Raw genomic sequence first — 15,062 nt, forward strand, 5'->3', positions numbered from 1 at the left:
GGAAGGAAGGTAGGGAGATGAGTGAAAAAAGTAAAAGGTAAGATAGTAATATTGTACTAAGTTTCCATGGTGACAGATGACTACTAGAATTAGGGGGGTGACGACAACATTGTAAGGTATAAAAATGTTGAATCACTATATTCTACACCTGAAACTAGTGTAACTTATATAGTATTGTATACCAACTATACTTAAATAAAAAAGTTAATTTAAATTTTTTAAAAAAGGAATTCTATCTTATTAAAGGAAGCCTCCCCTCCCCAATTTGAAAGCATTGTGCCATTGCCTTCTGGCTTCAGCTGTATCAGTTGGGAAGTCCCAGGCTATTCTGAATCTAGATCCTAGGTATGTGACTTTTTTTTTTTTTTTTCCTCCAGAAACTTTAAGGATTTTCTGTTTATCTCTGTTAGCCTGAATTTTGCAAAGATGCATCTTGGTCTGGTTGTTTTGCTGCTTATTGCAGAAAGGACTTGGTGAGTTCTTTTGATATGGAAAATCATGTGCTTCGGTTGGGAATTTTTCTTACATTATTCCTTCGGCAATGTCCTCTTCTCCATCTCTCAGTTTTGTATTCTAGAATTCCTAGTAGTAGGATGTTAGACTTCCTGGATTTACCTTCTTGTTTTCATATTTTTTCCTCTCTCATTTTCCATTTGTCTTTTTGTTTTACTTTTCAGGAGGTTTCCTCAATTTCAATCCTTCTATAAGTTTAAAAAATGTTTGCAATTATATTTTTAATTTCTAGTTTTTAAAATTTATTTGAATGTTACTTTTTAATACCATCTTATTTTAATATCTTCTGTTCATAGATACAATGTCATCTCTTGTCTCTCGGGAATTTTAATTAAAATAGTTTGATGTTTCCTTTTGTTCCTTGCCATTTTTTTTTTTAATCAAACACTTACATAGTGTCTAATATTATTCAGGCACTTTTCTAAGTACTTCACAAGTATTAGCTCATTTCAATCTTCCTAACAATCCTATAGAGTAGATAATAATATTTTTCCCATTTTATAGGTGATGGAACTGAGGCCCAGAGAAATTAACTAACTTGCCCAAGGTCACACAGCTGGTAAATTGAATAGCTAGGATTTGAACCTGGGCTTTATTCTGGTTCTAGAGTTTGTGCCATTAACCATTATCTTATTCCTTCAAAGTTTCTTTTTTGTTTGATGGGTTTTAGTTCCTTTCCTGTTACTGGCTTACTTCAAAAGCCTGGCTCTTTGGCTGTGCATTCATAGTTAAGAGGTTCTCTAAAGCTTGCACGGCCATTCCAGTGTGGGAGGATTTACCGAGGGACTTCACTCTAGAGGGATCTAACTAGGCCATTTCGTCTGGAGACTCCTCTCTGAGGATTTCTTTTTCTTGAGCTTGTCAGTGTCTCCAGAAAGGGATTCCCCCAGAATTCTGTTTGGGGGCGGGGCACATTAGCCTGGCTGGAGGTCTCACTGCTCAGTAAGCAGAGTTTCACTTCATCTCCCTGTTTTCTGTATAGCACTTCACCCATGGCCTCAGCTTTGCCTGGTTTCCTTAAGCCCAGAGCCTGTCTGTTTCAGTCTTATTTTCTGCTGGGGGTGGAGAGATATTTGTCTGGCTGCTTTGGGCCATATCTGGGGGGGATATATGGGAGGACTTAACAGCTTATTTTACAGACTTTTAACTAATCTTTCCAATTTTAACTCTACCTCTCATTCCCGTCTTCAGTAATACTTGATGCCTCCAATCCCCAAACCTTTCTTGGGATCTCTGATGAGAACTGTTTGGCTCTAGTTGGCTTCCCGGAGCAGACCCTTATCTTTTAGCTTCATCTGCCCTGCCAATAAGTTTCCATCTGCTTTCCATCTTCCAAAAATTTGCTGACATCAACTGTTTTCTTCTCGCTCATCCTCTTTGTCCTGTGGGTTTTATACTTAAAAAAATAAAAATAAAAATCCTTGATTGCCATTTAGGTGGGGTTTGGGGAGGAAGTCTCCATAAATTTATGTTCATTCCACTGTGTTCAACCAGAGGTCTAGACTGTCAGCTTCCCTGAGGCTCTGGAACTCAGCAGATGTGTCACGTGCTCCTTTTCAGCATCCCAGGAGAAGGCGGAGAGATACTTAGCGTGAGTCTCTGGGATGTACACAGCCGTAGGTCCAGCTGACACTGTTTTTATCCCAATAACACCAATCTCCCATCCAATGATTTCTAACTGGGATCCATGGAGCCCTGGGGTTTGGGAAACATCCCATGGTCAGCCATAGTGAGCATGGAGAAATCCAACTGGAGTCCCTATCCTAGCAGAAAAAGAGCAGCTCTGCCTTTATCTATTTTATATATTGCTGTTATGTTAAAGCTTTTGTTCAGCCCAAGGATTCTGCTATTGAAAAAAAAAAAAAAAAAAAAAAATAGAAAAGAAGAACTTCAACAGACCTATCATTATATGCTATTCTCTCTTCAGAGATATCACCTGAACTCCTTTCTTTTTTTCCCCCTGAGCTATTTTCATGGTAATGCTTTTACAATCACGTTGCAAACATTAAAGGAATATAGTGGAAGGAGAATTGCTTTTGGGTTCATAAGTGGGTTTTCAGCTTGGGTCAACTACTTAATGAGGTGTGTGTTCTTGGGAAGCTCACCCAACCTCTCTGGGCTCCTCCAGTTTTATCTTACTTTGGGGACTGCGACATCTTGTTAGCAGGGTAACCGGGAGAATTCTTGGGTTAGAATGCATTTCTCCGGTATTCTTGGGTTAGAATGTTCATGGCACATAATAGCAGCTCACTAATGCTAGTGCCTCCCGCACCCAGGCCCCATCAGTGGGCACAACTACAGCAATTCTTTTCTCTCCTGACAAGTACACCAACAAATATTTATTGCTCTTGTCTATGTCAATAGACAGTGAACCAGACAGTCCAAGATCCCTAACCTCTTGGAGTATGTTTTAATGGAAGAGGATAAACAAGAAAAAATAAATAAGTAAATCATATAATATACTTGAAGGTGACACATGCCATAGAGATAAGGACAAGCAGAACAGATAAAGAAGGGTGAGGAGTGGGGTTGAGCGGAATTTTAAATGGAGCAGCCAGGGTAGGCCTCCTTGAGAAGGTGATATCTGACTTGATGGAGGTGAGGCCATTAGCCATGTGGGTCTGAACAAAGAGAATTCTAGGTAGAGGGTCTGGAGAATGCAGATGCCCTAAAGTGACAGTGTTCCTGGAGTATTCCAGAAGCAACAGGGAAGCCAGTGTGCCTAGAGCCAAATGAACAAGGGGACAGAGTAGGAAGTGATGAAGCCGAGGATATAATCAAGGGCCGGATATTCACCACTATTAGAATATACACTCTCAAAATAACTCCTTCCCTCAAACGTATAATATTGAATTCATTTTTCTACAATACTAGGAGAAATCAAGGAAGGAAACATTTAATAAAAAAGTATTTTGCATTTCTCCGGTATTTTCTACAATACTGGAGAAATCGAGGAAGGAAACATTGAATGAAAAAGTATTTTGCATTTAGGAGAATGAAGGTTAGAGAGAGATGAGAAAGGGAGGGGCCCTTTTTATGATCTTTCCAACTTTTGAGCCTATCTATCCAGAATTTGAGTTCATTAGAGAGTTCCTTGTATACCAATTCTTGTTTCTTCAGACGTAACCCACCCCCTAACTCTCACCCTGGCTCCCGCCTCCCCAAGGATGGCCATTCATTGGATTGTCTCTTGGGAACTCCTTTCCTATCTACCCAGCTTCCTCAGGGCTGTCCTGTCCTCATGTCCTTCCATGAACTCTAATGGGTGCTCCTAAGTCCAGGGGTGGACATGGACACCTGACTGAGCTAGGCCAATGAGTCCCTTTCCTATTTTTTTTTTTAATAGGAGATCAGTAAGAGACTTAACAGCCTCTTTCTTGTGGTAGGATGTGTAAAAATTAAACTATTGGGAACCATGTGTGAAAAAAAAAATATATGTGGAAAAAGCCTTTCTCGAGTGTGAGAGAATAAAGGGTCTCAGAGAGAAGAGGTGAGTGATGGAGTGTGAACCCCGAGGTGCCCGAGCCATTGGTGCCGGTTGTTTCTGAGGCTGCATCCTTGCCCTCCCGCTGTTCGGTTGTTGAAGCTTGCCTCCGATTCCAGGGGCAGTACAATTTCTTTCATGCCTAAGCTTGTTTGAATCCTGTTTCTCTCATGTGCAACCTAGATAACCACTGCCTCTTTCTTTTTTCTTTGAAGTTTCTCAGAGGCATCTATCTACACAGAGTTTCATTTTTAACAACCTCCCACCTGCCTTCAATTTAATTTCCTTTAGAAAATGCTGGCCATGAAATCTGCACTTGTATAGCCCAGGATAGCTTTTCTGTCCTTTCTGTATTTTGTGAGCTCCTCCAGGAGAAAGAAAGTTTCCATTCAAAGGCTTTTGGGAAATAAATGCTGCGTGCAATATTCCTATCTTGGAGAACTCATGACGCAGCATATTAAAGAATTCTTGCAATGAATAAATGTGTTTAACTTTGTCTAACCAGAGTTCTCCAGGTCCTTTTTATTCCTGGAACATATAATATCCCAAACCCCTGACATTCCATAGGGCCCATTTGGGGGCATACTGTCTAGGGCCATGTGTGACTGAACCTGCCTTTCCAGGCACAAGGATGTTTCACCAAGAAGGCATTGTCAGCCTGGAAGAAAAGACACTTTTGATAATTTTCATAGTCACCCTCTACTTGCTAAGCATAAGCTCATTGGGCTGGGTCAGCCCTCGGGGGGTGCCTTTTCGTAATTCACTCATGGGTGCCCAAAGTCCTTTCTGTTAGTCAGAACTACACCCAGGGGAGTTGTTCCCTTATGGCTTCCACAAATTTCTGAGAGATGAAGATGTTCACAAGGCAAGGCAAGCATGTGTCGGAGGCTCTGCTTTGAGAAGAATGAGATTTCAGATGTTGAGGTGCTTTAAGATCCCTCTTACAAGTATGAGATACTTGCAATGTTCTCTGCCTCTGGGATAGTGTGACCATCTTGCCAGCTACTGGTCGTCACTATCATCCACCTGCTGTTTACAGTTTGCAGAGAGCTCTTGTTTAATCCCTTCAGCCTTCCTGTAAAGTCGATGAGCTTAATTTGTTTTACTGATCTCTATTTTACAGGTGAGGTAACTAGGGCTCATTCACTTGTTCTTAGTCACACAGCTAGTAAAGGAGGGGCTGGGGATTTGAACTGGTGTCCGTCTCTGTAATGCCACTTTTCTGTCCTACTGTACTGCCTCCTTCACCAAGCTGTCTGTGGCTACTCCCTCAACAACCATATTGCAATCAATTTCTTCCCTATCACTCAAATATTTCCTACAAGGACTCAGGCTCCTTTCTCTAGGGCCTGAGAGGAGGTGGGAATGCCAAAGAAGAAAGATGGTGTCTGTGGGGCAACATGACTTGGCAGGTATAGACTCTCCTGAGGACCACGGAGGGGCTAGGCCTGGCTGCACCCATAGACCTTGTAAGCAATGGCCAAGCAGCTAGATGCTGTAGTGCTTCTTCAGGGAGCCTCACACACAAGCATCTATTTGCCGGAGCCCACTTCTCATCCTTCGGAAGGTGGATAGAACTCACTTCCACCCACATGAGGCTCATTTCTCACTGGCCCAAGAAAAAAGCAGTGCTGAGGTAGCCAGCCTCCTGAAGAAGCAGCTCATTGCTCGGTTACTTCTCAGACTGAAGAAAGGTATAGTAGAGGAAGCCTGGATGTAAGGATTTGGGAGTCCCAGCTGGGTGACCTGGGGGAAGTCACCTAACCTCAGCCCCCTTCCCTGGCAAATGGTAACAATGAACCCTTCCTATCACTCGAGACCGCAGCAAAGGGAAGGCCGAGAATGAAGAATATTATGGCTCCAGAGGGATGTAGGAAGTGGATGCAAAAGCAAAAGTCCAAGAAGCACTCTGAAGCTGTGCTCCCCAACACGGGAGCTGCTAGCCCACTGAGGCAACTGAAATCAATAGAAATGAAATGATACTAAAAATCAGTTCTTCGTTCTCACTGGCCACGTTTCAAGAGCCCGGTTGTGGCTACTATTTTGGACAGTGCAGACAGAGAACATTGCCATTGCTGCAGAAATTCTATCAGACAGTTTCTTCTCTAACCAGTGTCTTCTGGCCCGTACCCTTGTTTTAGGCACCCCGCTCCTTCACACAGCCCACTTCTTTGGGGCCTGTACACATGGGCCCCGGGGGACTCACACAGGCAACCATCCAACCTCAGAGGAAACTGTTTGAATGACAAGTTCTGGTCTGTCATGTAGAGAGAGCTGCCATAGGAGTGAGACTGGAGTTCTTCTGTGTGCAAGTCTGGCTTCCTAAGGAGATAGACTCCTGAAAGGCTGGGTCTTTGTCTCCTACCTTCTGCACCCCTGACAACACCCTGCATGGCATGGGGCACATGCAGGTCCTTAATCATGATTATGGGTTTGTCTTCAATGGGTACAGTTCATGGTCTGCTAGGGCCAACTGGTGGTCAGGTAGCTTGGGTCAACACAGTCTAGGCTTGGCCATGAATTTACTGCGTAACTTTCACTATGTCACAGCTTCCTGCTAGACCTCAGTTCCCCTCCTCGAGGGATCGAGGCCATTGGCCAGGATAGATGATCTCAGAGGTTCTTTCCTGCCTTGACCATCCATGGCTGCAGGAAGCAGGAGGCAGATATCCTGGGGATAGACCCTGTGGTTGGAGCCCCTTTGACCAGTGGCCAGTGCTCGGACCCAAGACCAAACCCCCCCAGGGAGCTGTGCCACGTGAAGAGGTCTGTGTGGCAGTATCTGGTATTGTGAGTGTGAGTGTGAGAGTGTGAGTGTACGTGTATGTCTATACATGTGTTTTTGCTCCCGAATCAAGGTGACAGGGTGGGAATTCCAATATTACCATGGAAGGACATATTTAACTTCCGGTCAGGCCTTGAGTGTGGGATCTCCAAGACTCATTTTTATTTCCTCATTTCTTTCCTTTTCCACAGGTGGTTCAATAAGCCAATATGTTCCTGTGTCTGCAAGGCAGGGTCTCTCTTTGGGGCCAAGACTCAGCCCCCAAGACCCGGGGTAGTCTGCAGGTCCCCATGGTCATAGGACACGGCCCAGCCTCAGGGTTATTCCAAAGAGCCAGGCTCTGTTGGCCATCTCTCAGGGATACCGGAGCTCAGTATTCACACAAACCTCATCTGTCTGCTGAAGGGAAGGGGTGTGAAATTTAGAAAAGTGTATGGGATTAACTAAATGTCTCCTTAGCAAGCAGCAGATGAGGCATGAAGTGAGCTGCCAGAAGGCATTACGAGAACGACGTGCGTGGTGGCCATTTTACCTTTCATCTGAAGGGGCAGGAGAGCTAACCATAGTGTGAGGTAAGTGGCCACGCTCAACTCTCTCCTGCTGAGCACTCAAGCTAGAGATGCGGGGAGGAAGGGAGAGCTTGGTGGTGGGAGAGAGTTTTGAGTTTGTGGTCAGTCAAACCTTGAGTGGAAGCCCTTGCTGCCTTAGAAGCCTGGAAGCCCTGGGTGTGGTGAGGGCTGGACCTCAGATTCAGAGGAGTTGGCTGCAGGAATCACAGGGTGGGGGCTGCAAGAAGTGGGGTCTGGGCTGCTCAGCCTCCATCCCCTCCCCCTCCACAGCTCTAACCTGAGGGGCCAGGGCTTCCCTCCTGCTGGAAACTTCTCTCCCCTCCACCCTTCCTTGCGGCCCCTCCTCAGGCCCATCTCTTGAGCCCCTTCCCTGCTCCTCCCCGCGATGCCCTGAACACGGCCTTAGTCTCACTTCGATCCCCTTTGCATCCACGGTCCCACTCTGTATTTTCTCCACTCGGTAAAATCATAGAGGCTGCCAGTATCCTGAGGCTTACTGGCTGCATCACTCCAGTTTCTGCTTCCGCCCTCGCATTACCTTCTCCCCTGTCTGACCTTCCCGCACCCCTCATAGGAGGACCCACCTGCATAATCCAGGGTAATTTCAAGACCCTGTTCAAATACCCCATGCACTAGAATGCTTTCCCTGAACCTTCCCGTCCCCCAGGTAAAGGCCGCCATCTCTCCATAACACCAGCACATTTGTGTCACACTGGACTGCAACTGTGTGTTTCCTCCTCCTGTGATCAAAGGCTCAACCTTTTTCACCATAATGTCCTTACTTTGGTGCAAAGCTGGAGATAGTACGCATGACTAATGAATTGTTCGCTAAATAAATAACCGAATGCATGAAATAAGCTTTGGGGCCTGTACACATGGGCCCCGAGGGACTCACACAGGCATGGTGCTGGGCCCCTGAGTCCGTACCCTTTGGTTTTCCAACACTGCACAGCCCTTCCACCTTCCCCAGTGGGAGGATCCTGCTTTCCTCTCCATTGGGCCTCCTAGCTGGGTTGAAATATTCAAGATGGCTGGGAGAGGAAAGGGCTAGTCCATCCTTTCCTCTTCTCCTGAAATCAAGACACTCACTTGCCCAACCATACTTGTTGATTCACACCTTTGTCCATGCCTCCTGCCAATACCTCCCCTCGCTATACCTGCTTTCCTTTTCCAGTATTCCCACCACCTGCCCCTTTTCCATCTAGCAAAATCCTAGGAAACATCCCAGTCCATGCCAGGGACATCCTTACCATTCACTGGCATATCACCAACCCTCCGATGGAGAGCAGTCCATCACAGGCTGGGCCAAGACAGCCACCTGAGGCAAACCAGTCTTTCAGAATCCTGCACCCCTCTGCCATCACCCACTGCCCCGAACCATGTGCCCAGCTCACCTGTCTCTCCCCAGATAGGCAGGTACTCATCTTGCTGAATGTCCAGCATGATCTCCAGCCCGTTGCCTGTCCCCCCCTTGACCGTGGTGAGCAGAGGTTTGCCATCCTCGCCTGAGTTAAACATGTAACACTTCCCATATTTTGTAAACACCTGAAGAAGAGAAGAGAGAGAGAGAGAAGCATATGGGTGACTTCAGACTGGGCTTTGGAGAATGGCGAGACCCCAGAAATCCAATAGTAGGCCAGAGTCCCAACAGCCTATCACAATCAACCCCTCTTGGAGACCAGTGATTCCTCATCTTGGCTAATGGCTTGACTTGCCAAGTGGGATTCTGCCATCAAAGAACAAATCTGGGCACCCCTTGGAGTTTGTTGCAATGGGATCTTTTCCCTCTGGTTGTCCTGTCCATTTCCAAGTGTCGAACATCGTTATTAAGCTCTTGACCCTCCAATCTGAACCTCTGGCTTTGAGATCTCTCCTGGGCTCCAGACATACCGATCCCACTGCCTAATAAACGTGACCTTAGGGGGATCCACAGATCTCCAACATTCAGCATGTCCCCATGGGAATAATTCTTCCTCAGGCTCTCTGTTCCCCGGCATGTTTCTTCTGAACTCTTGTGATGGGGAATAGCTTCGCCACCTGCCAAGGGGCTCAAGCCAGACCCTCACAGTAGCTGTCTACACTCTCTCTTCCTCACCTCCATGTCCAATTAACCAGCAAGGCCTGTCGACACTGTCTCTACACATCTTGCATTTTGCCTTTTGTCTTCTGCACTGCTGTAACTTAGGACCCAGTCATGTCCTGCCTGAGCAGCTGCAGTTTCCTAGCTGGGCCCCTGGACTCCAGATAACCTTCTCCGGCCCATCCTCTAAGTTAACTGTGGGTTGCTCTCTCTGAAACGCAAACTTGATTTTGTTAATCCTGTGCGTAAAATTCATCAAGGCTCCTCATACCCCTTAGGCTAAAATTCAGGCCCACCAACAGTCTTCTATGATGCCTCTGCCTACTCCATCCCACTGCTTCCCATCTGAGTTCCCAGAAATCCACTAAAATGTAAGTTCCATGGGCTTGGGTACTACATCTGCTGAAGTATCTATCCCTTGTGGCTAGCACAGTGCCCAACACATGGGGGTGCTCCAGAAATATATGGCAAATGAATGAATGAGTGAGTATGTGGGTGAGTGGAGCTAGATCAAAACCTTGCAGTGCCCTTGGATATGGCTTTCCATTTGCCACTTCTGCTGCCTGTAACTCCTCTCATTCCTTGTTCTGCCTGGACAACCTCCGGCTCTCTGTCTGGGCAGCCTCTAACTGTTCTGTAAGACTGGATTGATGCATCTCCACCTCCACGAAGCCTTCCTGAGCCCCTGGACAAAGTTGGGTTTACCCCCTCCTCACCTTTACCATGATAGCTATCACGTGGCACTGAATAGTTGGTCCCGCATCTCTCCTGAATTTGACCCTGCCTTTCATTTCTGAATCCCAGCACTTAGCCTTTGCCTGGCACACAGTAGTTGTTCAGTCCACTTTTGTTTGATGAACGCATGATTACAAAGACGCAGTATGATGGTGTGGGAAAAGCCCAGGGCAAGAATGCAGAGATCTTTGTTTGAGTTTGATATGGCCATTTATTGTGTGACTTGGGGTGAACCAAATAAACCCTCCAAGCCTCAGTTTCCCCATCTATAAAAAGGCAGGTCTAGTCCTTGCCTTAGCTACCTCTCAAGGTTATTGAAAGGCTCAACTGCGGTAATACATGCAAAAGTACTTTGAAATTATAAAAGCTTTCTACAAATGCTGTGGTTATTATGATTACATAACTGCTTTGGAATCTTGAGCAGAAGCCAAATTACATCTGGCAAGACTGGCTGGAAGAAAGCCAGGCCAAATGTATTGGATTCCTGCAGTGACTGAGATTTGGGCCCCGGCTGCCTCCCCGATCATGCTCTACGGCGCTGTTTCCTCCTGCAGCGTGGAGGCCCAGGAATGCTGCTTGGCTTCCCACCTTTAGTGCAGGGGTAAGGTAAATCACAGGGGTGAAGGCTGGAGGCTGCCTTTCTCATGCAGATCGTGATGACTGGATGGAAGGAAGGGAGAGGGGCCTCTATCAGTACCCGGCACTGTTCTTGATGCTTACCTATGTTGTCTCATTTAACCCTTGAAACTGCGACCACCTGTGGGTATCACTGCCGTTGTGCAGAGGCAGAAGCTGAGGCCCAGAGAGGTTATGTGACTTGCCTAAAGTCACACAGCTATTAAGCAGAGAAGCTGTAATTCAAATCTATGTCTGTCTGATTCTAACACATATTCTCTTCCTGGGTGTGCTGCCGTGGGTCTTTGTCACTGGGACATTTCCGAGCCACATACTTTTCCTCTCTGCCTTGCTTTTTATATCAGCCAATCAACATGCATGTGCATGTGCTCCTACACTGTGCAAAGATTATGGGGACTGCAAAGAAGTAGAAGCCCTACTACCTGCTTTTATGATCTGTAGGAAGGGTCAGCAAAACACCAGATTCCACATTCTTCTCCACTGTACAAAACAGCTCTGAGTCCCTGGCCAGCTGTGCTATTTCAGCACAGACAAGCCCTATTCTCTCAGCTTCATCATGGGGACAGCTGGAACATAATTTTTCAAAGAACTGAGCTTTATCATTACTATTGTATATAGCCACTGAACTTGGCTTAAAACTTGTCTTCCTAGATATATGCTCTTGAGGGCCGCTATAATGAACAGATGAGAGCATTTTATAGTTAGCACATCCATTGTAAGGGATCTGGAGTGACTTCTGGAACGCTCCAACAGAGTTTTTCTTTGTAGATTCACCAAATAACCTCTTTGGCTCCAAAATAGTTTATAATATTCATTTTCTTGTCTATATAAAGAATTTGTAAGTAAGTACATTCGGCTTAGCACCAGATTGCAAATTCAAATCCCCCAAATCCCCGCTATTTGGTACTTAAACTTCTGAATACTAGGCTGAGGTTAGAATGCATTGTCTACTCCTGGAGTCAGTTGTGATCCCAGCCATGCCACAAACAGGTTATGTGGCGGTGATAAAGGTACCCTCTCTGAGCTTCCAAGGGTGATGACGAGGTGTGAGAACTGAAAGTGGTCTCAGAGATCATCTCACCCACCCATCTGACTTTATAGGTAAGTAAATGGAGACATGGCAGAGAGGAAGCGATTCGCCCACGGCTGTGAAGCAAGGACATGTCCATCTGGGACACGGATTCCTAATCCAGCCTATTCCTTCCTTTATACCAGCCTCCTTCAGTTTCCCCACTTACAACAGGAGATGAGGGATCTAGGAGATTGCTAACTTCAGCTGATCACTGTCTGAGTGCCTGCTCTGTGACAGGCACTGGGCTGGCAGCATTGAAGCCTTGTGAATCAGAGTCTGTCCCTATAGAGGAGGGAGCAGACAGGTCCTTGAGGTGGGAGTGATAGAGACTTGCTCCCCATCCTTGGGCCCCCTTACAGGTCTGGTACTCATCCTAGGCCCAGGTAACAGCCCCTGCAGATGCTCTCAGTGTCAGTCTCATCTTTTCTGCTTTCTCCTCCTGGAGGAGGGTGCTGGGGTAAATGCACGAAGTTGCCAGGTGTGCACTGACCCAGGTCAGGGTGTGGCAACCAGAGTGGCAGTGCAGGGAGCTGGAGGGTGACTGCAGCCATGTCTGAGAGATGGCCAAGCGACACTCTACAATGGCTAAGTTCTTATCAAGTCAAGACTACCACAAAAAGGCCTAACACCCTCTGCAGCTTCCTAGTGCATTTAGGATAAAGTCTCAAATCCTCAGCAGACCTTATATAGTTTGGACCCAGTCTGCCTTTGTCCCTTCTCTCACGTGCTTCAAACACACTGGCCTCTTCAGCTCTTGGAATGTACAACGAGCTCTTCCCTCTGTGGGGCCTTTCCTCGTGCTGTTTCTTCTGCCTAGAATATTCTTCCCACACTCTTTGCCTGGCCAACTTGTGACCAGGCCTTGGCTTAAATGCCACTTCCCCAGAGGCCTCTCTTGACCACCCCAGCCTCCATGTAAACTGGGGCTTCTTGTTATACAGCTCACACCGCTGCACGTTTCCTTTATAGTGCATGTCAAAGTGTGTAACTGGATTATCTGTTGGACATGTCTTACACTAAACTGTAAGCTCAAAGAGAGAAGAGACTGTGTCTGTCTTGTTGAATAAATGAATGAATGGATGAGCTCCAAGGTGCTGCTATGCCCTGTCCCCTTGACCACCTCTAGGATGCACCTTTTGGTACTGGCCAATTGGCTTGCGTCTGGTGGGAGCTCAGGCTGACACCTTGTCCAACTCCCTTTCCCTCCCTTTCTCTGCCGTGACCTTAACTTCCCACTTAATTATACCTAAGCGTTTTTGCTTGCTTCTCTGTGAAGATATTAGAGGAAATAATCCTTTCAGGAAAGAAGACAGTTTACCTTGGTGGGGGCAGGAGAAGGGGCTCAGAGATGGCAGGGTGCATGCTGGCTGCTCCCACTGCCGGCCTCCCTGTCTGCCTGCTGAGCCCTCAGCTTCCACCTGGCTTTTCTGAGAGGATTATTTTTCTCTTAGCTCAACATCAAAGACCTGAGAGCTATTTACACACAGTGTAGTTTTGCTTCAAACTTGGGACAAGATGCAGCTCTCTTTCTCCATTTCAGGGCATAATGATGTGTAAGAGTAACACACGCTTCAAATTTATGCCTTATCACCTCCAGCCAGAAAATACAATTTATTTAAGTCCAGACTGTCAGGTGGAGCTCGCTGCTTTTTCAGACCTGCCATTCTCCCAGGCATTTCTCTGCTCTCCTGGTAAGTGCTGACAGCCCCATTGCGGATGGCAGGGCTGGATTTTCAGGGTTTCTAAGAGTTTAGAATTGCACTTAGTTGGATCGATTTGTAAGAATTAATGGTGCACATTTCAAACCTGAATCTCCAAGACTGATGGTGGGGATCCTGAGATAAAAAATGGGGCCATGACCATCATTTTCATTGCTAACATTTGCATAGTATATTACAGTTTAGAGACTGCAACTACTTCAACTTTCTTAAGGGCCCCGTGAAGTCCTAGGGAAGGAAACTAACAATTCCTGAGCTTCTACTTTTTCTCATCTGCCAATTGGGCAAGATAATCTTCGGATGTGCTCATAGGGCCTAAATGGGAAAATGAAAGTGGATTTGTTTGGAAGGTTACATCATAGACATCTTTACTAGTTACAAATCCATTCTGGGGGTGGGGATGGGGGGAGAGTTATGTTTCTCCTTTTCAGTAGAAGAGATAAGTTTTTTGAGTGGTGGGGGGAGGTCAGAGATGAATTAAAGAATGGGGGATTTGAGGGGTCCTGTCCTCTCTGCTTATGTCTCCACGGTACCAGGCTCACCTTGAAGTAGTTACAGGGGATAAAAACCACCATGTGCCACTGATTGCTTATTCCTTAATAATGTTAAGCCTGTTGTTAGAAGCTCGGGGTGGCCAATGAGATACTGGGACAGCGAAGCTCTGTAGGAGAGGGAGATGCTTTGATGCTTACAACCCTCTTTGAAAATCTACATCTGAATTCCAACAACTGAATTGTAACCAGTTATTGGTACAGTGGATGGACACCACCAATCTGAAGTTGGCACATTCTAAATTGAAGAAATATGAACATGAGGACGGGAAGAGGGTCTCACTGCCTTCTAGTGGCTCTTAGAGTAGCACTTAAATCACCGACTGGCTTTGCTGTCCTCCCCGGAGTGTCATTCACTTTTTATATGCATCTCTAATTTCTGCAACAGCCCTGTGAGGTTGGTATTGTCACTCTCCATTTTACAGATAAGGAAACTGAGGCCCAGCAAGGCTGAGCCAGTTCATGGAGCTGGTAAGTAGAATATCCGGAGTGAAATACATCTTTGCTTAATTCCAAAGTCTGTGCTCTATGCCCCCTGTCCCTTTTAGCTACAGCTCGCACTCACATCCCCATTCAACCTGCTCTGTTCCCAACAGGCAGGTGAGATTGGTGCTTTGCAAACATGAAGGCTCTCCCACTTGGTAGTGGGGGAGGTGCATCTCAGAGTCAGAGAATCCTGGAAAAGTGCAGGCACCCAAAATATGCTTGCCCAAACATCTCATTTTGCACATGGAGAGTGTAAGGCCCAGAGAGGTGAGTGATCTGCCCTAGGTCACATGCTGGTTTGGGGGCAGAGTTGAGATCTGACCTGGGCTTGATGTCTTGGGTCTGTGCTCTTTCTCTAACGCCTTCTGTTTGCACATGCCAGAGGCTAGGCTCTCCTTCCTGGGGCATTGCATCCAGGAATGTGAGAAAGATC

The 15,062-nt window shown here is 46.3% G+C and overlaps 1 protein-coding gene across 2 annotated transcripts in view; it reads right to left on the reverse strand.

The window, feature by feature from the left end:
- ASIC2 (acid sensing ion channel subunit 2) overlaps window positions 1–15,062 on the reverse strand; it is a 1,014,799-nt gene that overhangs the window by 81,590 nt on the left and 918,147 nt on the right. For both annotated transcript variants that reach the window (XM_011360042.2, XM_011360041.1), the window contains exon 2: window positions 8,746–8,896. In XM_011360042.2, the coding sequence (XP_011358344.1) occupies window positions 8,746–8,896 (151 nt within the window). The remainder of the gene's footprint in view (window positions 1–8,745; window positions 8,897–15,062) is intronic.

Source organism: Pteropus vampyrus, unplaced genomic scaffold (genome assembly GCF_000151845.1).
Source record: "Pteropus vampyrus isolate Shadow unplaced genomic scaffold, Pvam_2.0 Scaffold50, whole genome shotgun sequence".
In the NCBI taxonomy this organism is placed as follows: Eukaryota; Metazoa; Chordata; class Mammalia; order Chiroptera; family Pteropodidae; genus Pteropus; species Pteropus vampyrus.